Raw genomic sequence first — 24,740 nt, forward strand, 5'->3', positions numbered from 1 at the left:
ATGAAAATATTTTTTCATATTTGTGATATTATTTTGATTCAAGTGTACATTATATGATAAAATGTAAAGTCAATTTGATCTTTGTCAAAGATATATAGTAGGAGGAATAAAAAATAAAATTAATCAAAGTGAAGATTCTAAATCAAATGATGAACATGTTGCCGAGCTAACTAGTTCAGCAACATACTGACCTTGTTAGTAGAGTAGTTGCCTGCATTATGCTGAAAAAACCTACCGGTAGGTGCGCATACACACATTTGTTTTAGTTGTTAGAGCATGTTGTACCAAAACTAGGTACACAAACTAGATATTATATGACACCAAAATGTGTACAAAAGATCCTCAGAAAGCAGCCCGAATAGAAATGATATATTAGCTGAGGTTGTTGTTTATCTGGAGATTAGAGTTTTGTTTATGATGAAAAACAAGCTTGTATAGGGAAGAAGTTTTGAAAGAATTGGAAGAATCTTAACCAATCTCAAATGTGATTCGAAAGAAAGTTACTGCTGATATCAGTTGTACACAAACAACATTCATTTAGAAAGAAAGTGGAGTCTGTCCTCAACATTACAACCTGCAGATTCTTTTCTCTCCATGACAAGGGGTTGGGGGCTATCGGAAAAAGGAATGCCTGTCTGTATAAGGAGCTCCTCTGAGACTTTTAATTCAGCATAATTAATCGGGGGACAGGGCAATTGTGAGATTTATACCATGAATGTAAGGAATGGCGAGTCAAGCTGATAGTGTTTCTCTTGTAGGGAGACGGATACATTCCAACCTGGCACACAATATAATTTTGAAGAGGACATCGCCAATGTTATGAGATGTAGGGATTTCCTGATTTTTTCTGAGTTCCCAGGGGCCAAAATACTCCAGGTTGTCATTAACCAACTCAATTGACCCTGTTTATATAGTACACCAAGAGAAGCTAAAAGCACCTAAGTTTACTAAAATATAACCAAACAGGCAGATTCCACCAGCAAAGATAGCTCTTCGATTTCTTTAATAGTTACTAGCAAACTCACCCAATACAACAAATACAATGTCATTAAAAAAAATCCCGAAACATTCTTCTATAGTATAACTAAACATCCGGGCAACCTACCTAATATCCACCATTATGGCATTACAGATGATTTACATCATCACCAACTACTAATGAAAGCATGAATACCATAACATACTGTTCTAGATGATAATGTTGCGCCAAGCGAATTATCAATTGACTTACAGGGCGGTTGATCCAGGAATGTCTATCCATTCCAGTTGTAGTTCAACTTCACCACATTCTACGTTTCGCAGTCTAAGAAACATGTTCTGGACAATCTTCCCATTTGTCCAGACAATGGAGCTCTCTTCAGACAAGCAGTTGTCCCTGCTTGGTTTTACTCTGGTGACTATAGTTCCTTCAGGGGGGTCTTCTAGTCGCATCCTTACAACTTCCACAAATGTTTTGATCTCAAATTCTGCATCTCCCATTTTGTCGTCAAGAGAGAATGTATCCTTGTCATACACTACCTTCAATTATGTTCGAGATACTGGTGTTAGAAACAATTTACTTAAGTAATAGTAATAATTAAAAACTGGTACTAGGACGTCTGTAAGACTTTAACAGTGTGGATAATGGACTAGCTTATTGCTCTCATCAATTTTTTTAACATAGATTTACTTCCGGTTTAGCTTTGCTCGTGGAGGAAGAGGAACTAGTAGCTAATTTCTTTAATAAGCAGCAGTATTTCCTGCGCCTTTATGGACAATTAAACAAAAGAACTTCTAGGTAATTTACAATTTTACATATAGCTATCACCATCACCAGAACCAACTTCAACTTAACCTGCATATTCTCACAAATACACTGTATAATTATATTCAATTAGATCTACTTACAATGAAAACTAGGGACTCAAGGTATATTAGATCAGATATACTTGAATTATCACTAGTTTAGCTATAGCAAACAGATTTACTTCAACATCTCATTGCATAGATATCACTAAGTTTTAGACTATTCCATTTACCTTCAACTAAATTCCCATATATATTAACTTAAGCTCGCGTTGTCAAAAAGAGAAGGCTGTAGCCTTATTACATACTTTTAAGATGGGTAATTTCATAAATTTGGCATTAAATTGGTATCAAATTAAAGGGTTTGAGTTTGAAGCTAATAACCCCAATAATTTTGGTAACTTAACATCGTTTTAAAGCGGACATCTCTAGTCCCATACTCAAGTTCCTCATTAAAAACTTATGGCAATGTTTGTTCAAAGGGGTCCCCGGGTTACGACCTTACTTACTCTAAAATTAAAGCACTACTATCCCACATAACAAAATTTAAATCATCTTTCTTAGTTCATTGCAATGGGATTATAATGCCAATAGAAAGAAGGTGCTATAACCCGATAAAATGAACCAAAAAGATGATTATAATCTAGTTATGGCATGATAATATTTAAAATTGGAGAAAATAAGGTTATAGTCCGGGATTCTACTCCCTCGAAAGAAACATTACCTACGATTTTCGGAGAATTAGCAAATCAACATAATCCCATTCCAACATAACAATATTCAAGAATAATCTACAAAAACTAAGAAACTGTGAAGAGTTAAAAGACTTACTAGCTTAACAGGAATATTAGCATCTGAAATAGAAAGTGTCAAGTCTTCATTCCACTCTGGATTGAGATTCTTCTTCACCACACGAGTCTTTAACTTCTGCAAGTACAAAGAACCACGAATTACATGGAATAAAAAGGTCACATCATCAATGAAATTAAGAATTTTGGTAGTCAATTACTTAAATTAACAACTAAACAGCTGAAAATCCAGGTTTTCAGAAAAATATTAAAGAATCCAAGATTATAAAAATGAGATGAAAGGGGGTTGTTTATATACCTGTTTTCCCATTCTTAGAATGACGTAGGGATCACTGCTCCTGGTATCTCTGATAGCTAAGTTTACACCTCGTTTAATCCGAACTCTAAGAAGGCCCAGCAAGTGCTCCATTCTGTGTATATGTGATACAGAGAGAGGGAGAGAGAGAGAGAGAGAGGGAGAGAGCGAGAGAGAGAGAGAGAGAGAGAGAGAGAGAGAGAGAGAGAGAGAGAGAGAGAGATGATTCTGAAGTCCAAGCTTCAGGACAGTGCAGAGGTGGTCTTTTTATAATGTTGGAGAGTATGTAATCATGCCTGTTTTCACGCGTCAATATACTTTTTCAAATAAACGGGCCTGCCTTTTTGTTGTGATTCGTCTGTTAATCACTTCAAATCAGTTTTAACACTAGACTCGTACAAGAAAAACTTGACTATCTCTGTCCCGCATCATCGGTAATTCACCGACTATTGTAAAGGTTTTATTATTTTCGATTAAAAAAGGTTAAAATGAAAATTTCTAAAACTGTACTTCCTATTTTTTCAATTTTTTTATTAGATCAAAATTTAATATTTAGCTTCGTTGAAAAAAAATTCTGTAATAATTGTTTATTTTAGCCGTTCTGTAGTATTATACAAAATGAATTTTAAGAACAATTAAGTAACTTGAATTAGAGGTGTGCATGGTCGGTTCAGGTCATTTTTAACCGAAAATCGTTATCAAACCGTGTATGTCGGTTCAGTTCGGATTCCACATATTAATCGTAACCGAACTATCTGGAGCGGTTTTTTTCGGTTCAGTTAAGATTTTAGTCCGTTTCAATTTTTTTCTCCGTTTCTTGGCTCGATTTTGATTTTTTTTTTTCATTTTAGTTTGCTCACCCCTAACTTGATCAGATGCTTACTCCGCTTTAAATAAATATCGTTTTAACTTTTGAAACGTATTATAACATATTAAAATTTTCATATTCGTAGCTTATAATTTTTAACATTTTCTAAATAAAATATTGGATCTTATATTCATTCAATCTTTTTTGAAAAAGTCATTTAATTTTCCTTTTACTTTAAAATACACAAAATAGTCAAATCAACATTTATTTAATGAACAAGAAATATATTTTAATATAATGCGGATGAATCTTATGTTCCTGTATTACATATAACTAGTATAATAACCCGTGCGAGGCACGAGTCATTTTCTAAATTTTTTTTATGTCATGCAATTATAATGTTCTTAAAACAACTCTAATACTATCCTTATATATGCTCTTAAGTCAAATTATAAAATTTCTCTTCAACAAGTTCTCTGCCCCCTCTGTAACATTAGGAGTTTCGAATGCTTCCTAACTTTTAGGAGTGAATACCCTCATCAACTATTATTATATTATATTTTTCTTACCCGTCTACTTAACATAACATTAGGAGTTTCGAATGCTTCCTAACTTTTAGGAGTGAATACCCTCATCAACTATTATTATATTATATTTTTCTTACCCGTCTACTTAACATAAATGACTTTAATAAGTAAAAAGATAGATAAAGAGTGAGTTTAAGGAGAATTGTTGGAGAAATTGTTTGATTTTGGCTTCTAGATAATTAGGAGCTCATTTATTTATATTATTTGTAGTGAAAATGTAAGGAGGTTGTTGGAATTACTCTTAGTTGTTTTCTTATTTGTAAATGTTGTACAATGTTTAACATATATCAAATACAAATTGATTGTTTATTAATGTGTATTATTTTCATACAAGACATTACCAAATTACACAATATTTCTAATATAACTCATTAAGTAAAATATATATATTCTTGTTTGTGTTGTATAATTTGTATTTAATAAATGAATATAAACAGGGTAGTCAGTGTACGTTTAAAACGAACGATTAAACTTAATTCTCTAGAATGTCAGTAGTATGTTTACAAATAAAAAGTTAAAAATTAACATATATGTTGAATACTGAGTTGACCAAAATTTTTAAAATTTATTTAAATAAACTATATGTACCGGTATATATTATTACTGGTTTCACTACTAACTTACAATTAATTTACTCAATTTAAAAAGATAAAAAATGCATAACTGAAGTCAGAATGACTTGCAATCATAATATACAATAATGTAAAATTTACCTTGTATGTATGAGAAAATGTTATTTTTTTATTTACACTACTATTAATAAAGTAAGATTAAGTTATATATATGTATGTGTGTTAGCATGTAAATTATTGTATGTTATATTTCTTAGTAAATTATGATAATTTCAATTATTTATATGCTAAATATCTGATTTATGTATATGTATAATCATTATTAACATCTAGTGAGACAATTGATTACTTAAATAACATGCATTTATAATTATTTAAAAATTAAAATTATGTAATAAATAAATTGCTATAATTTATATGTGGTATTCACATTATCACTGACAAACAATCCATATCTATTACGCAACCGAGTAACAATCATGGTGTAACATAAATAAAAATTATATATGTTTAAGACTTATTATTGGTACTCATGATCTTTTTCAAAAATTCGAAGGAAAAATTATAATTATATCGTTATTTAAATCGTTTTTAAGTTTCTTTCAGTACGACTCTAATATTTCTTCATATAATAATTTGATAACATTGTATACTATTCTCCTAAAATTAAATATTTTTTAATTCGATAAAATTTTAAAAATATTAGTTGAACTGGTTAATTATTTCAAATTATTGAACAATATATATTTTTTCTGTAAATAATGTAAAATGCATTGAATCAAATGCTACAATATAGTATAAATATAACTTTTATTTGAATAATTCAAAATATTAAACTAATTCAAAATATTTGTACAATATTATCTTGATCAATGAATATTGCTTATCTAAAAGAATTCCTTTTAAAAAGCTAGTTTTTTAAAGTGAAAAATGAAAAATAAATCGATTTAACAAATCTCGTGAGATCTCATATCAAATTTTGAATATTCTTAAAATTGGGACAAATCCCAAAAATAATAATGCGTTACCTGTGAAGTTAGTAATTCTAATATAGATAATCAGTTGACTTGATCGTATAAATACCTCAAACACATTAATTTATATTAACACAAGATATTAAAAATTTTCACATTATTGGTAAGATATTCTCGCCGAGCTTGTAATTCAAATTTACTAAATGTAGAATGTGACGATATTTTTCGGTCGGATCATGTAGTCAACTTTCGAGTATTTTTTTAACAATGGGCCAAGTTCCAATTTCAAATTCGAAATAAACTAAAATGCATTGACTCATTATAATTTGAACTTATCTAAATATGTAATACCAATATAGATTATTTATATCTAAGCGATTCTATTTTTAATATTTTAAAAAAAATCATATATATACATTTTAATTACTTTTTATAATAAAAAATATGTTAAAAATATATGAGATATATTTTCAAACTAAAAAATGATTAATAAATAAGATAATAATTCATTTATGTACTATGCCTAACTTTATATCTAAAATTCAATTCTTTAAAATTAATCGTACAAATATTCAAGTAACTATCATTTTTTTGCGGAATTCAAGTAACTATCTTTAAAGTAAAATAAAATATCAATTTAGTACACTTACATATTATGTGTATGATACAAAACACATGTGACAATATGGTGTAGTGGTATGAGGTTGTATAGGTGAATGAAATATCTTGAGTTCAATTTCTACAAACTACATCTTTTATATAAATATTAAAAACAGGGGTAATTTAGTCTTTTCAATGAGACTTTTTAATCTCATGAATATTATCCTCTTGTTTTCTTATTATATATAAAAGAGATTGATGATATGCGACGTCATCAACATTTGTCTTTAGTATTTGCTGATCAGTACTTGTGATCAACATTTGGTCATATTAGTGTTTGTCAAGTTGGAAATCAGGAGATGTTGAAGGAAGATATATTTGCAAAGATATGTTGGCGTAGGACTTTACTTTTTGTAATAATCAATAGTTGGATATGTATTAGGATTCCTTATTTATGTATATCATATCAACTGATTGATTGTGTAACTGTGTAGTATATAAGCACATATTAGGTTAACACTATAAGTGTCGTGCATTGTTATATCGTACACATAACCTAGCAGCTCTCAAGGATATCTCTTCATCCTTTGAGAGAGTATTGTAATCAGTTTTTATCCATTAATATAAAAATTGTTCTGATCTGTTAGTACTTTATTTTGAATTGATTGTTATAAATTGTATTCACCCCCTTCTATAGTTGATTTAAGGCCTAACAATTGATATCAGAGCTTGTTGTTGATACACAAACAATTTAAGATCCATAAAATAATTATTAATGGAAGACAAAGAAACTCAACCAAATCCTCCACCACCACCAGCCACAAACCAAATCAATCACAATATGAGGCCATCAAAGTTCCAATCTTGAAGATTAATGAATATCAAATCTAGAAAGTCAAGATGACTATGTATCTGGAAGCAATAGATCCTGAATATCTGAACATGATTTATGATGGACCTCATAAGCCCATGAAACTGGTTGTTGTTGTTCCTGGTTAAGAAGAAAAGATGGTTGATAAAGATAAAAAGGATTATTCTCCTGAGGATCTTTCACCCATAATGAAAGATGCAAAAATAAGACATATCTTGTATAGCAGTCTAGACAGTGTTATGTCTAATAGGGTGATTGGATGCAAAATAGCCAAGAAAATTTGGGACACTTTGGAAGTTAATTGTCAAGGCACAACTGCTATCAAGAAGAATAGAATGACAATACTCACCCAGGAGTATGAACACTTTGACTCAAAATCCAACGAGTCTTTGACTCAAATCTATGACAGATTTCATATATTTCTGAATGATTTGTCTCTTGTAGACAAAGAATATGATCCAGAAGATTCAAACTTGAAGTTTCTTCTTGCACTTCCTGAAAAGTGGGACTTGAAAGTCACATCAATAAGGGATAACTATGATCTTGAAGACACGTCTCTAGATGAGATCAATGGAATGTTAAAAACTCATGGACTGGAGATAAAAGCAGAGAAGCAAAAGGAAAGGACCTTGAGTAAGACAGGTTGCCCTCATGGCTGAAGAAAAACCTAGAGAAAAGACTGGAAGGAAAAGTCATTCCAAAGAAAAGGTCATGATTATAAATTCTAATACTGATTCATCAAATACTGATGATGACTCAAACTCTGATAATTACTCAGACACCGAAAGTGAACATGAGAATGATGAAGAAATTCTACAGATGGTTGCTCTCTTAGTTAAAAGCTTCAGAAATATGGTCTTCAAGAACTTCAAGAAAGAGAAAAGGTTTTCCAGAAAAGGCTCCAGTTCCTCAAACTCTGATAGGAGGAATTACAGGAAGAATAAAGAGAAGGAGTCAGTGTCCGGGAAAATTGATAAATCAAAGTGTTGGGTTTTAGCGTATATATGGAAGCATGGATAACAATTAAATCACATAAAACTCATATTAATCGCATACGATTCGTGAATATAGCTATATCAAAAACTAACCTTTAAAGCAATCCAAGGATGGTGTATAGAGGCTCCTAGAAGTTGCTCCTCAATACGTGAAACACTCTACAGTATCCACCAAGACATCAGATCGTCGGATGGAGGAAGAAGCTTGTAGAGATAATTAGGGTTGCTTCCCTCTTCACCAAAACTAAGGATGAGGCTACTAGGGTTTATAACATTATATTTATAGGCAAAAAAATTTAACTTAATTTTTTTCCCATTATATATTTGTTAACTATATATTTTGACTAATCTCATTAATCCCTTAATTAATAATTAAAACTCTTTTAATCATTAATTCTCTTTCTAAACTCTTTAGAAATATATTTCTCTCACTAATTTAATTTCACAAAATAAATTCTTAATTAATAATATTAAGAACTCATCTTAATTAATTTATAATAAATTAAATCGTATATAAATTAATTATGAAAACTGTTAGTTAGTTATTTATTTTATAAATAAATAATGACTAACTATTAGTCTATTATTAATTAACTCCCCCACCAATAAATCATTCTCTTTTATGGTGTGACTCTGTAGGTTCAATATTAAATTCGGTAGTAGAAATAAATAATAATAAAACCATATTATTATTATTTATATGAATTCTTTAATTCATTTAATACAATTAATAAATTAATCATATTTATTCTACATCGTGAGGGATACTTCTCAATATATCGCGACTATCCGGATAATATGAATTCACTGCTTAGAAAACCTATTCAGTAAATAGTTATCGTAGAATAAATTGCTTCTGTCCTACAATGTCCCGATTAAAACAAGGCATGAATCTTGTATCAAGCCTATCTAATTTAATCATATGTTTTCCTCTTCAGTATGCCTAGTTCTGTTTAATACAAATTAGAAACTTCTTTCTAATTTTATTCACTCTAGCCAGAGATTCCTGAACTAGCATAAGTGGAATATCATTGGGCATTCTCTTCTTAACTAGAAGGAGAAGATCCTTTATTGATCATTCACTATATTCGTATACAAATTCTTACACCAAGAAGAGCCCTTATTATTGTCCTTAGAGACTAAGAACTAATATTAGATATTGAATACAACATTATTGGGGGGGGGTGAATGTGTTTTGGATATTTTTAGCTTTTTTAAAAGTTTTATGGATGTGTGAACAAAGCAGATAAGAAATGCAGTTATATTATGTTAGCAGAAATAAAACAACAAACACAATATTTCAAAATCACTTAATTTTGTATTAAAATCAAGTTGCGTCTTACTACAAATCCAGGGTTCTTTGTAAGTAAAGAACTCGTCTTCTATCTTTAGAGAGTATCAGAAAATTTAGATCTGTTTGTTGCTCTTAAAAACAAAGGACCCGTGTTTACTTTATAGATTAGTAAAGACAGGTTTACACAACATGCAATAAGATGTACTAAACCCTACTTAAGTCATCTCTAAAGATTTCCACTTTTGGCTTAGTGAATCCTTGCAAATCTTGTAGGTCTGTGACATTCCTTTGTCAGTTAATCTTGGCCCTTGACCTTGCACTCTTCAAGCTGCTTTTGTAGACTTTTCAATCTAAGTGATTAGATCGTTTGTTGATTGATAATCTTGAATCTCTAACTTGTCTGCATTCTGTACTTGAGGTTCATATCGAGATCTCTAGTTTATTCTATAGAGAGCTGACATCTCGATAAGTATAATGGCTTATCGAGATCTCCGAGTTCTCTATAAGTGTCTTTGACTTGTCGAGGTATTTAAGTTCTCTATAAGTAAACTTGGATTGTTGAGGTCTCCAAATCTCTGCATGTAGAAATGACTAGTCGATATCTCTGAGATCTCTATATATATTTTGACTTGTCGATATCTCTGAGATCTCTAATGAAAAATTGACTTGTCGATATCTCCAATCTTCATATCTTCATTTTGACTTGTCGATATCTCTGAGTTCTCTATATGCAAAAATGACTTGTCGATATCTCTGAGATTTCTCTATAAGCCATTTTGGACTTCTCGATAAGTCATTCTAGAGTTCTCGAATGACTTCTCTATATGACTTGATCTGTGAGTTGTAGATATCTTGACTTAGAATATTTTTCCTAAAACAAATTTATTCAACTCCAAGCTTCTTCACCTTTTCTCTAAGGCATGCTCTTGTTGATCTTCTTCCAGAATTTATTTTTAGGCTTGAGACTGTTCACAGAAAAATACTCCAGTCTGATCTTTAATATTTTTACGGATTCAAGTAATACAATACAGAATACAGATTTAGACTATCATACAACTAATTCTTAGGGTTGTCAATTTGACTTATTCTTGTTATAATATATGCATGTTTTGCACAACAATCTCCCCAATTTATGAGAAGATTGTTTATCACAAATTCATGCCTGGTAACAAGACTAATCCCAAGTTACAATCAAATACATAAAAAATTGACAGATTAACAAATACAACTTTTATACATTGAGTAATTACATGAGTTCAATAATTACTTTCATCACATAAACTTATCATAGCCTGATTCTTTTCTAATGAGGTCCTTTAGATTTACAAGTACTTGGAGCTCCTCTATGATTTAAGTCCCTCTTAGAGCTTCTACAAGCTTGATCCAATCATCCAATGAATAACTATTCAAGTAATTTACTCTGAATCTTGAGAACCTGCCAGCTTGTATGTTCAGAAAATGTCAATCCTTAGATATTCTGCTCAGCCCCTTTTACTTAAGTTCATTAGATCTTTGCTCAAACATTTATATCTCTTTTGCGTATTTACTTTCCCTTTCCTCTCTTTCAGTTTTTTCTTTTGCTCTTCGTTCTTCTCTTACTTTTAGCCATACACACATCACAGCCTTCCATGCCCTTGTACTTGTGTCCTTATCCTTCATTAAGCTAATTACCCTCTTAATTTCTATGGTTGAAAGTGCATCCATTAATTCCCTGCCAAGTAGAGTGAATGAGCCATCCTGATAATAGATTTTGACTTCTCTTAATGATATAACCCAAATTTTGACTATTTCTCCAGCTAATTATTGAAAGTAGTCATCATCTGTGATGCACCAGTTTAATGGTAGAAAATCAGTCTGATCAAAGCAATTCCAGATAACTCCCTTTTTAACTTGCAGCTTCTTTGGCTTTCTCCCAACAATCTTGTAATGAGTTTTGATTGGTGGCTTAAATGAAGGTAGGTTTGAAATTTTCTTTAGGGTGGTTTGGCTAGAAGTGATTGATATTTTGAGGAAGGTGTTTGCAGTTGGTTTGTACAAAAGTTTAGGCTTAGAGGTTAAGGGTAGTTGAGTGTTTGAGCTTGCAGGCTTAGTGGTTTGAGTTTGTGAGATTTGGATTGGTAGGACATTTTTCTTGGTTCCTTCACCATATTCCCTTTTCTTCCTTCTCCTTTCATCTCCTCTATTCTTATCATCCCTTTTGTTGTCTTCTACTTTGTTTTCAGTTGCTTTAGAAGATTGACTTGGATTTGAGCCAGAAGGTTTTTGCTCATTATTCTTCTACTCATCATCATCCTTGTCATCTTTTGTGTTGAACTGTGTAGTTGGCAACATGGTCTCAGTATTTTGTAGGTATCTTCCCAGCATCTTAATCATCTCCCCATCTTGAGCAGTTTTAAAGTTCTTCCTCTTTAGATCAGCCTCGAATGTCATTATTAATCTTGTATTTCCCCTTACACAGTTTTTGGGTACTATGAAGTATCTGCACTGTTTAGTTTATGAACAAATATAGGCCACCCCCTTACTTGAATGTAGATATGCTTCAGGAAAAGCAGTTATCTGAGCTTTCTTGAGTTCTTTGAGCAATTGGGTGTCCTCTGGAATTACAGGATTAACTCTATCAATTATTATATCCAACTCAGATGCTCTCATACTTTGAAGATTTGAGAGAAACACATGTAGAAATCTGTCCAAACCACAGTCATTGACATTGGCTACTATTCTCTTCTCCAAGAAGTTGTCAACCTTTACTATTACCACTCTTAAGAAATTATGTTGTTGGCCAAAGCTCTCTTGTAAGTGATGTAGTTGTTGGCTAGAGAGACTCTTAGAACTGCTAGTAGCTCATTAAACTCCTTATCTTGATAGGGTCCTACTACAACTTTCTGGAGCCTGTCTATACTAACATCTTGAGATAGTTTTAATTGCATAATACTTTGACCATAGTGAGTAGTGGATTTTCCAGCCTCTTTAGATTGAGTAGATTTACCAGCTTCCTTGGATTGTTGAATCCTAACTTCTATCTCCCCTTTGGTCTTATTGGCGGGCATGAATAGTGGATTTGGAATTTCTGGCCTCACAACTTCAGGAAGAGCAGGCAAAGAAACATTCAAGGCACCCATGACAGCTCCCAGAGAAACTGAATTCTGCATTTGAAGATGTTTGTTTGAGTCTACCAGGGTCCTAATGTCATTCTGTTGACTATGTACTAAAGAAGTGAGAGCATTATCCTGAGCTGTGAGTGAGTCATTTCAGGCTTGGAGAGTTGAAACGTGTTGTTGTAAAGATTGAATCTGGAGATTTGTTGATGTAGAAGGATGTTGTTGAGAACTTAAAGAGATAGGGGCACCAAAGATATCTTGAACTGTCTCCTTGATCCCTTGCATTAAAAGAGCAGATGGTTCATATCTAGCTTGATGAATTTGATCCAGTTTGACCCTTGTGTCATTGTTACTGATAATGTGATTCTGGACAACTTCATGCAAAGCTACAAATGATTGTTTGAGATTCTTGATGCTTTGCTCCATACTGGTCATATCAAACCTTGCCATCTGATCAGCAAATTTTTGGAAATTGCTTTTGATTTCTACTTGAGTTGGCACAAGTTGGTCCAGCTTCTCCTTCACTAATCTTCTAATTCTGTCTTGATGACTGTTCATAGTCTGTTGCAATACTTTATCAATAAAGTGAAAAGCTTTAAGTTGTGCTTTGTAAACCTCTGTAACAACATCATAAACTTCCTGGGGACTGAGAGTTTTGGAATTGCTTCCCAAGATGGTTATATACACCTCCCTAAACCTAGCCAAAACCTCATCCATCTCTAGGCTGAAGTCTTTGTCCAACCAAGCATCCACATTACCATCTTGTTCAACTTCATTGACAATTTTCTGCTGTTGCTCTTCAACATGTATTTTATAAGACAACAAGATTGCTCGATAGTCCCGATTGGACATGTCTGTTGTAAGAAGCTGTTGTGTGATGTTGGCAAGTCCAAAGAGTTAATGTGCCAAATAGTCATTCATAGTGATTGGTTGAGCCTGAGCATCTTGGAGCCACTGGGAGATTAGGTGTGATGGTTATTGAGAGGGGTTTGAAGTAGATGGTATGTCTGTTGGGTTTGAAGTTGAGGGTTGAGATTCAAGAATACCACTTGTTACAGATGCTATATTTTGACTCACAATTGGAACTGTGGTTGTGACAGTGTGTTGTTCACCAACAATGGGAACCTCCAATTGAATTGGAGAGGATTTGACCAGGCTACTGTCATGTATCATGGCCTCAAACCCTTTCTCTTCTTGCAGAGAGCTGGCACTTGAATGTGCTTGACTTGCCTCCCCTGTAACATGCTCATTGGCAATTGGACTCCTAGCTTCAATTGTTAAGGCAATCTCAGCTAGGGTTTTGAGGGGGTTGTTCCTTCATGAGGAACCTCCAATTAAATTGGGAGGATTTAGGTAGCTCCCCCCCCAGGAGTAATACCCTCAAACCTATCAATCTGTGAAGATTGTTTAGCACTTGACGGTGCTTGAGTAACATCCACAGGGTCCTTAGTTAAAACTGATGAAACCTCTGTGGTTTTGATGGTGTCCTCAAGGTCTACCCCAGTTAGTAGTCTCTCACCTTCTAATTGTGGTTCATGGATGGTGAGCACAGTTTCATGAACCATGTCACTTGATTTTGGCAACACTTTAGAATTAGATTCAACTGTTTCATTATATGAAAAAGAAATTTTAGAAATAAGATTTGTGATTTCAGAATTAAGTGTTGGCAGCTCCCCCTGAATAGATGAGAGAGCTTCAAAAGATGTGCTCTCTGCGTGTGTGCCATCTTTATTCCTACTTTTATACACTTGAATGTGTTCAAGTGCTGGTGCAGACTCTTTACAAGGTGCACTAGGGGGAGTGCTCTTTTTAATAGAGACATCTTGTTGAGAGGATGCCCCTAGATTCTGTTATATGCCCTCTTTTATAACTACATCCTTTTGGGAGGATGCAGAGGTAGCTTGAGTGGTCAGCTCAAATTTCTTTACCTTCTTTGATTTCTTGACCAGGGTGGACTCTATTTGTGTTTGGTCCTCACCACTCTCATTAATCACAGTCAAGGGTGTCTGCTTTCTCTTCTTTTTACTCACTTTACCCTTTTAAGAGGATGACGTGGTTGGTTTCCTAGCTTCTATTGGTAAAGAAAGAGGGGTCTCAGTTTGGGAAGGCCCCTGTTGGTGTGCCTGTGTTTGTTCTTCCATAGGTACATGAGCCATTACTATACTAGTTGTGATTGTAGACCTCATGTCAGGCATAGGGTATGGTAAGTCCTGAATCTCTCCAACATAAATGGAGTGATTCTAAGACTTATAATGACCTTTTTCTTTGTACTAAGTGAGCCAAATAGAATTTTGGACACCTATTTATAATTGCCTATTTGTGTTCTATCTATACCATTTAGTAAATGAATTTCTTGAACTTTATGGTTTAAAGTAGATATTATAAACCTAGGAAAGAAAACTTCCTTACCTCTTGTAGCCAATGGCATTATGAGCCTTGTGCTTAGTTCCTGCAGAATCAGAAGCCCCACATTTAAGTGTCTGTTGTGAGCCATGGAGAATACCAGCTTTAGGACCATACTTGAAATATTACCATACCCTATCTTCTTACATGTGAAACTTCTCACAATGGAGTCAAACAGGAATAACCATTCCTTTCTCAAATTCTTCTTGTTCAGGCTGGCTAAGTTGATCCTTTCACTGTAATTGATGAAGTCCATGAATTCAGCTAGCTCACCTTGAGTTGGGACCTCCATTAGTTTTTTCAATAGGGATGCCCAAAGCCACATTGATATCATTCTTAGAAAACTCCACTTGTTGGCCTTGAATGGAGCAGTTAACCACCATGGATAGAGCTTGGTTCTTATGAACCACTGTCCTAACCACAGCTGGGTTCCAGAAATCACTAAGAACATCCAAGTTCGGTACTAGATTTGCAGTAAGAGCACCTGCAAAGTATGTCTCATAAAGGAACTTCACAAAGCTCTTGAAACTATCAGGAGCTTGGTTTGCATCTGTAAATGCAAGATAGTTGGTACCCTCATTTGGGATAAAAGGTCTAACTGTGTTTAATGCTATTTGAAGTGTTTGAATTTGAGCTGGTAAGAAAAATTAGAGAAACAGAGCTTGAAATGAGAGAAAACAGTTTGAATTTGGAGAAATTAGGTCACTTAAAGATCTCGAAGGCGTAAAGAGGTGTATGTCGAGATGTCTTGGTATTTATAATAAAAGGTAAATGACTTATCGAGAATTCAAAATAAATGTTTGGAATTTTCTTATGGAGAAGTCATATTGAGAGAATAGATACATATCGATATGTCATTTTCCTGAATCTTATCAAGAACTAGAAAATGACTTATCGAGATATCAAATAAATACCCAGTTTATCCTGAATGGACTGAATTTTTCTAATTTTTATTTGAATAAATCAAAATAAAATTAGAATAATTTATATCAAAAGATTTTACCAAATTAATTTATTAATTAAGTTATCTCAATTCTAAGTTGTTGATAAGTCTAAAATTTATACTTGTAGAGAATTCTCTGATTTATCAATTATCGAGATCTCTACAATGACTTATTGAGAAGTCATAATAATGCTTGTCGAGAAGTCCTTCGAGAAATCAGAATAATGACTTATCGAGAACTTACTAGAGAAGTCTCAAAATGACTTGTCGAGAAGTCAGTTAGACTTATCGAGAACTCAGTTCTCTATATACTTTTGTTTTTTTTATTATGTCTTATGCTGATCTCATATATTGAAAATGTAAATTAACATTTAGATAGTTTTCTCAGAATTGAAAAATTCCAAGCTAGATTTTGAATTTTAAAAAATAAATATACAGAGATTTCTGAAATATTTATAACTCATATTCCAGTTAATTTCCAATTAAATCAAATTAATTTTGATTTATTGGAAATCAATCTGCTGCAACACATTAGATGAGTTCTTGCCTTTAGGATGAAAAATTTAGCATTCCAATTTCACCTACAAGTCTAGTGAAAGTAGCTTCATCCAAAGGTTTAGTAAAAATATCAGCTAATTGTTTTTCTGTTGGAACAAAAATGAGCTCACTGGTACCATTTGCAGCATGTTCTCTAATAAAATGGTACCTTACATCAATGTTCTTTGTTCTAGAATGATTAGCTGGATTAGCCACAATAGATATAGAACTAGTATTGTCACACATAATTGGAATTTTGTGTAACACTAGGCCTTAGTCCATTAGTTGATTTCTAATCTAAAACACTTGAGCACAACAACTTCCATCAGCTATGTATTCAACCTCAGATGTGGAAGTTGACACAGACTGTTATTTCTTGCTATACAAGAATACAAGCCTTTGTCCAAGAAATTTACAGCTTTGACTAGTGCTCTTTCTGTCAACCCTGCATCTAGCAAAATTTGCATATGTGTATCCAACAGCTTCAAATCCTATTCCCTTAGGATACCATAATCCAAAGTTTGGAGTCCCCTTTAAGTATCTGAATATTTTATTCACAGCCATCAAAAGTGATTTTTTTGAATTGGCTTTAAATCTTGCACACAGACATGTTAACAACATAATGCCTAGTCCACTAGCAGTCAAATACATCAAAGATCCGATCATTCCTCTATAACCTGAAATGTCTACACTTTTTTCTTTCTTATCTTCATCCAACTTTGTAGCTGTAGACATAGGTGTTGATGCATGTGAACAATCAACCATACCAAACTTCTTCACTAAAACTTTAACATACTTGGTTTGGCTGATGAAGATTCCATCACTTCTTTGACTGACTTGAAGTCCAAGAAAGTAACTTAACTCTCCCATCATACCCCTTTCATATTCACTCTATATGAGATTTGAGAATCTTTGACATAGATTTTCATTAGTAGAGCCAAAAATGATATCATCCACATATATCTGAACTAAGATTATATCACCACCATGTTGTTTGTAGAAGAGAGTCTTTTCAATTGTCCCTCTAGTGAAACCATGTTTAAGCAAAAATTATGACAGTGTGTCATACAAAGCTCTAGGTGCTTACTTTAGTCCATAGAAAGCCTTTAGAAGTTGGTAGATAAAATATGGAAATTCAGGATCTTCAAAGTCAGGCAGCTGTTGCACATAAACTTCTTCTTTTAACTCACCATTTAGGAATGCACACTTTACATCCATTTGATACACTTTAAAGTTTTAGTGTGCAGCAAATGCAAGAAAGATTATTATTGCTTCAAGTCTTGAAACTTGTAATATCCGGGATATATCGTGTAATTATTTTTATCAATAAATAAATATTCTATGATTATTATATGATTTTTTGGTGAATTATCTGTGAAGTGGTATCTGTGTTTGGATAATAAAATATGATAAAATTTGAGTATTTTAATTTTTATATGTCCAAAATAAAGTATAGATAATTATGATGTTTTTCTATTGATTTGTATGTTATTATATGATTTTTATAAATGATTTTTGGATTTAATAAATTATTTTTCCGTGTAATTATAAATTATTTTGTATAATCGGGAATCGACCGACTTCAACGGTTTTTACGTTTTGTTAGGTCCCAATATGTTTGTAGAAGGGGGGTTGAATACAAACTATACCATTTAATCGAATAAAATGCGGAATAAAAAAGTGAAACAAAATCCAAGTTAAATAAAACTATTATTAAACTTGAAAGGTGTTACAACAACGGTATCGTTTACAAGGGATTAATCTCAAATAAATTATTCCAAATCTAGAATAAATTCGAAATGAACTTTTTCTATTTTTGAAATAAAAAGGATCAAATGCTAAAAGCAATTTGAGATTAAGTTCTAGGGATTTTGATCCGCTAGATAGTTACACAAGAACAAGAAAAGGATTTCTAGTGGTTTAGATTTAACAATAAATACTAGAAATTAATATCCTGAGAATTTGCAATAAGTTCTCTGTTGTTCTGTGTTCTTCTGTTTGTTTTTAATATTCAATGTTGTTCTGTGTTCTTCAGCTTCTGTTCTTTTATATTCAACCAACTCTTGATTTAATTGGCAAGACAATCCTTTTAGCTCAGCAAGACAATCCTTTTAGCTGGTAGAACTTTCGGTAGGACTATTGATTGAACTGGTAGAACTTTCGGTAGGACTATTGATTGAACTGGTAGAACTATCGGCAAGACAATCTAAAATGACTTGGAAAGACTTTCGGTATGACAATCCAATTGTCATACCAGTTCAAATATTTGTCTTGCTGATTTTATTTTGAATATTAATTCAAAATCATTTCTGAAAAATGCATAATATTAATTCAGAATTAATTAACCAATTAATTCAATTAATCAATAAATTAATCTTTGCAGATATAATTTATTTTCTTAATTAAATTATATGACTTAATTAATTAATAGAGAATTAATACTAATCTTGAACAGCAACCACTCTTCTGACAATCTTCTGAAAATCACTGAAACTTATGAATCCATTTCACCACTTCAATGTTGACACTCGATGTACTGTCTGGTTCATGAATGACTAACATCTGTGATGTTTCTTCATGTCTTGATTTTCTTCAGATTAAATCCCTGTAATTAATTGATACCCTGACGAGATCTCTGTTACTTGATTAAATCCACAATCTTGATTTATATCACTGAGGCTTGATCAATTTCTTGAGCTTCTTCCAGTGAATTAAGTCCTCAAGTCTGTAGATGAACAATGTTACTTAATCCTTTGACATATGTTACTTTGAGAGATCTTTCTGATGATAGAACCACTATTTACTTGTTACATCCTTAGTTGAGTTGAGTTAAATCCTCGAATAAACAAATAGGCTATGACATATGCCTTTCAATCTCCCCCTATTTGTTTGTTAGACAATAACAACAAATACCTAGAGGATAACTCAACTAACAAATAAGAAAAAGATATAAACAGAAATGCAAAATAAATAGCAGAAAAGTTCTGGATTATATTTAACATTTTCCAGATTCCAAAAGAAATTTACAAGTGAATACAAGTTAGATGTTCCTCTAGACTGAACATATGACTACATTTGTCTATCTTGATTCATAAAGCTCTAAGCATATTACATTAAGTTTTGAGCTAATTGAATTCAGTTGTCTTCCCTTCCAAATTCACCTTCTTCCAAATCTTGAAGTAACTCCTTGTCAAAGACACGATCCTTTTCTGAAGTGAAGCTGGCTGGTCTGACTGGTTGAACTCCAACTGACTTTAGCTTATTCTTGAACTGATTGTACCTTTTAATGTTCTTTTCACAATAAGCTTGAATTAGATCAGCAGCTTGAGTTTTCAACATGGATGAGTATCCGGCAGTCCTTAAGTGATGTTCCATCCAGACAAGATGCTTAACAGAGTAGTCTTTAAGAGATTGTGCATCGAGATGACAGATTTGAAGACAGTCAGACTTAAAGAATCTTATCTGATGAGGATTGTTGACCACTTGAGGACTAGCCCTGCTGGCAAAATCTTTGAGCCTTTCTCAAAGAACTTCATTCAATTCTGAGTTTCTTTTGACTTTGTTGAGAAGAACCCAAATCTCTGATAAAGAATGATTCTCAAACAGATGAAGTGATACCTTGAAAGATCCTTCACTATGACAATATACAAATATGCTCATTTCATTTAGAGATCTGTCAAAGGCAGTTGTGATCCTTGAGACTTCAGTCTTGATAGCATTCATGTACACGTCATTGTTTGGATTAAAGATTTCCAGCTTGTCAAGAAGATGTAGAAACAGCCTATCATTGTTTGTGCTCAGCTGAGGCATATCAAGTACTCTCCTAGCTTCATCCCATTTTTCACCAATCTTCAGTTTGACATCTCTTCTCCTTTCTTTAGCTTTAATATCATGAAGACGTTGCTTTTCAAGAGTTTCTGTTCGTTGAATGTCTTTCCTCATGTAAATGATCTGGGATACCTTTTTGAGTTCAGCTTCTTTTCTTTTCAACTCTGACTGCTGCTGCTGAAACTCTTTCTCAAAAACAAGATCCACTTGAGCTTCCTCCTCCCATTCTCCAAAATCACTTTCCTCCTCAGCTTCAAAGAAACCATCTTTATCTTCCAAGACTGGTTCAGTGGGAATGTCAAAAATAACAAAGTCATCCTGTTCTCCACTATAGTAGACATCATCAGCCTTCTTTGTGTCTCCAGCAGAAGAATCTTTTTCTTTTCCCTTTCCACTTCTCCCTTGCTTCTCCCCCTTAGTTGAGGAATCCTCTACAGATTTTCCTCTAGACCCTCTCTGACCTCCATTACCTCCAGAGCCTGAGCCTCCACCAGACGGCCCTTCAAAGAAAGTCCTTTGTTCTTCATTAGGGCAATGAGAATTTTTGATCATGAAATACAAGTGCTTCATCCCTTCATTGAGATGTTCCATGCCCGTCTCTATCTTTAGAAATCCGGAGGAGTCCAGTGAATGATTCATTTCAACCAAGTCTTCAAGAGAAGTCATTCTTGTATGGAGAGAGCAGAAGTTTGAAATGTCTTCAGCTGATAAAGTTGGAGATGCCTGGATTGAGTTAAGCTTTGGTACAACAGTGGACTTCAAAGCTGGGATATCATTTCTAATGAATGCCAGCTGATTGTTGACAGAGGTGGAAGAAGAAGACCGTTCAACCACTTGTGCTTTGAATGTTTGAGCCTCAGCCTGACTTTTTGCAAGTTGTTCTTTCAGAGCAGCAATTTGAGCTAACAGATTTTCAGTGTTTGTGTCTGTGTGTGCGCTCACCTGAATATCTCTCGTGTTTGGTTCACTCAACTCACGTGCTTCTGTATCTCTCAAATAATTGCTCGTGAGGAGCCTTCCTGTTGCTGATCTTCTGTACCTGTAATTGAAATCACCCTAGCCTCTTCAAGTGAGGTCAGTGGTGGTGCAATGGGAATTCACGAGTCCCGATCCTCAGTCAAACCTATCTTTTCATGTGAAATAGATGTCTAAATTGCTTCAGGGATTGATTGACCGAGTTGCCCTCCACTTTCTCCAGATAAATCTGCGAGTGGAGAATCCCGTGAGGGAGCCAGAGGTGTTGGATCTGGGAGGGGAGAAAATGACTCTATTAAAGGTGGCTGAGAGTCAGATTTTCCCTTAGAAGCATGTGACTGCTCTTCTGCCGTAACTATGGCAGGCACTGTAACCGACTCAATGTGTACTCCTCGCTCTGTGTCCTGAGTATCATCTATTGGTCTGTATGCTTCCATTGTGAGTAATGGAAGTGTGCTTGACTCAGTACAAGTTGCCATGGCCCTATGGCGAATTTCAATAGATTCATCCTGTTGAGAGAATGTCTCTAAAAATTGTTCACTGGCCATATCAAAGTCCATGTCCTGTTGGGAGGTCAAGGATGGGCTTTCAGATGCCTCAGTAAATGTTCTTCTTTTCTTGGAAGGAGGCAGAGCTGAGGGTTCATTCACATCCAATAACATACTACTTCCTACTAACCTTCTCGTTAACATTTTAGGCAGTGGGGGAGAGGTTGAGATAGGTTATAACTCTGTGTTTGGCTCTATGACCTGGGATTGAAGCTGCGGTTGTACAACGTCATGGTCAGCCCTATCAACCACTGGGGGTCTTTCAACATAAGTAGGAACTGTGTGAGAGTGAGGAATTATTACCTGCAATGGAAGAGCATCTGATGTTGGAGCCTGGGTGGCTTGAACCACTGGAGGTTGAGCTTGCTGTTCATGACCGGGAAGATTGAAAATTGGTAAAGGAATGAAAGTGGCCATGAAAGCAGATACAAGTACTGAAACTTCCATGAATTTGAAGGTTGTGTCTCGGCGAGTGTAAATCTTTTTGCTTACGGGAGGGGGTTCAGTTACTGATGAGTTAGCAAAAAGAGCTTTATGCTCAGGTGTGAGAAGATGTTCTGCTATAAGCATAAGAAAACGAGCGTAATAGCAAGAAACCCTACGATTTGTAGAATGATCACGTAAAGCTGTAGTGAGACGTCTCAGAAGAATGGGTAAAATTAGTTTGCCAAAATTGATCCTTTGATTGAAAACAACCGCAAGACCAATATACTGCAGATTGGAAGTGATGTTGTGAAAGTTGGATTTAGTGCAGTTGGCAAACACTTTGGAAAGTGTATCAAAGAAAATATCCCATTCAGAAACCAAATTGGATTTAGAAAGCTTGGTTAAATTAATCACCCCTGATAGTGAATGGCATGAAAAAAGTTTGAAATCTCATTTTCAGAGGGTAAATTACAGAAATTGTCCATTGGAAAATTTAACGCTCGATTGATAACTGTTTCATCAACTACATACTGTGTGTTTGCCACAGTGAATGAAAAAGATTTTGAATCATCGGCCACAGTAGAGGTTGTGCAAATCAGTCTAAGCAGATCGACATTTATTAGCACATTTGATTTAATAGCAGAGCTAACAATCGAATGGTCATTTAAAAATCTAATCCACGGCTTAAATTTTTCCACATCACACTTTTCTGGATTAAAATAACCAACAAGATTATGCGAGACAATTTGGAAATTGAGAGCCATTAAAAATATAATAAAACACACACTTTCAGAATTTTAAGAATAATATTAAGAAAATTCGAATTAAAAAAAATTTAATAATTCGAATTAAATCAATTATATCCGAAAAATTTAGAAAGTAATGTATCTCGTTAATGTTCTTAACTCACAATATTAGATCTGAAAAACGCACAAGACACAAAACAAAATTAAATAAAAATACCCAAAAATAAAAACTGATTTTGAAGAGAAAAAAACGAAGTGAAATAGTTTTTTTTTTTTAAAAAAAATTGGCAGCACTCATGTATGTATATATGTGTGTATATATATCAGAAGTGAAGTTTGGTTTGCTGAGTAAAAACTCAAGCAAGAAGATCAAAAAAAAACTTGATCGAAGAGAGAGAGAGAAACAAATTGTTGATATGATTTTAGAACTTAATACAATTACAAAACAAAACAAAAAAAACAATAAGTAGGACAACTAGTATGACAATCGAGGAAAGTCATACCGATTGTCTTCCTGATTGTCATACCAGGCAAACTGTTGGAATTTTTTTAAAAAATATAACTGGTATGACAATCTGATAGTCATACCGATTGTCATACCAGTATAAAATACATGAATTAAACCAGAATAAACTAGAAAGACAATCGATAGTCATACCGATTGTCATTCTAGTAGAAAATAAAAAAGAAATATATCTGATATAAATTTTATTACTGGCAAGACTATTGATAGTCATACCGATTGTCTTGCCAGTATAAAATTAAACTGAAAATAAAAATAAAATTAAACACATATACACTGAAATGACTTTCAGCAAGACAATTTCAATTGTCTTGCCGATTGTCATTGCAGTAATAAAACAATTATAAACAGAATTTACACTTACAGTTACAGAATATATTTACAAAAATAACAATATTTCAGAAGTAATTATATTTTATTCCAAAAATAGATTTCTGTTGAATTTTAGCAAATAAAATTCATAGAAAAATATTTTTAGAGAAAATAAAATATTCTGAGATATTAAAATTAACAAGTAAAATTAATAAAGAAGATAAGATAATAAAACTTACATAGAAATAAGCAAGAATTATGGAAAATATGATAAAATAAATTTGCAAATTAATTTTTCATTCATGAAAAATTCATTTGTAAATTCATTCAAGAACAGATTTCAGATATTAACAAGTTTAATCACTAAAGCTATTCAACATACCCAATTTACCAACTAATCTGGTAAATGTGGATTCATCAAGAGGTTTAGTGAAAATATCTGCTATTTGTTCTTCTATTGGAACAAAAAATAGTTCAACAATACCATTCATGACGTACTCTCTAATAAAATGATACCTGATGTCAATGTGCTTGGTCCTTGTATGCTGCACAGGGTTGTTGGTGATGGCTATTGCACTTGTATTGTTATATAGAATAGGTATTTTGTTCAATACAGAGCCATAGTCCCGTAGCTGATTCCTAATCCACAAGATCTGAGCACAGCAGCTTCCAGCAGCAATATATTCAGCCTCGGCCGTTGAATTGGAAACTGTTTGTTGTTTCTTGTTGTACCATGAGACTAGTCTGCTACCTAGGAATTGACAACTCCCTGAGGTGCTTTTCCTTTCAACAACACTTCCTGCGTAATCTG

The 24,740-nt window shown here is 33.3% G+C and overlaps 1 protein-coding gene across 1 annotated transcript; it reads right to left on the reverse strand.

Moving 5' to 3' along the window:
* Positions 1-971: 971 nt before the first annotated feature.
* On the reverse strand, positions 972-3,124 carry LOC141723378 (protein C2-DOMAIN ABA-RELATED 4-like). The gene is made up of 3 exons (XM_074525163.1): positions 2,893-3,124; positions 2,617-2,712; positions 972-1,518 (listed from the first exon to the last, which is right to left on the reverse strand). The coding sequence occupies exons 1-3, from the start codon at positions 3,001-3,003 to the stop codon at positions 1,228-1,230; spliced, it is 498 nt and encodes a 165-aa protein (XP_074381264.1). The 5' UTR covers positions 3,004-3,124; the 3' UTR covers positions 972-1,227.
* Between the last annotated feature and the right edge of the window lie 21,616 nt (positions 3,125-24,740).

Source organism: Apium graveolens, chromosome 5, assembly GCF_009905375.1.
Source record: "Apium graveolens cultivar Ventura chromosome 5, ASM990537v1, whole genome shotgun sequence".
NCBI lineage: Eukaryota > Viridiplantae > Streptophyta > Magnoliopsida > Apiales > Apiaceae > Apium > Apium graveolens.

Excerpts from the sequence above, each read along its gene's own strand:
- LOC141723378 (XM_074525163.1), bottom strand. The coding sequence starts at position 3,003 with ATGGAGCACTTGCTGGGCCTTCTTAGAGTTCGGATTAAACGAGGTGTA. Across the intron at positions 2,713-2,892 it reads TTCTAAGAATGGGAAAACAG|AAGTTAAAGACTCGTGTGGT; the intron begins GTATATAAACAA and ends TTGTACTTGCAG. Across the intron at positions 1,519-2,616 it reads CTAATATTCCTGTTAAGCTA|GTAGTGTATGACAAGGATAC; the intron begins GTAAGTCTTTTA and ends ACATAATTGAAG.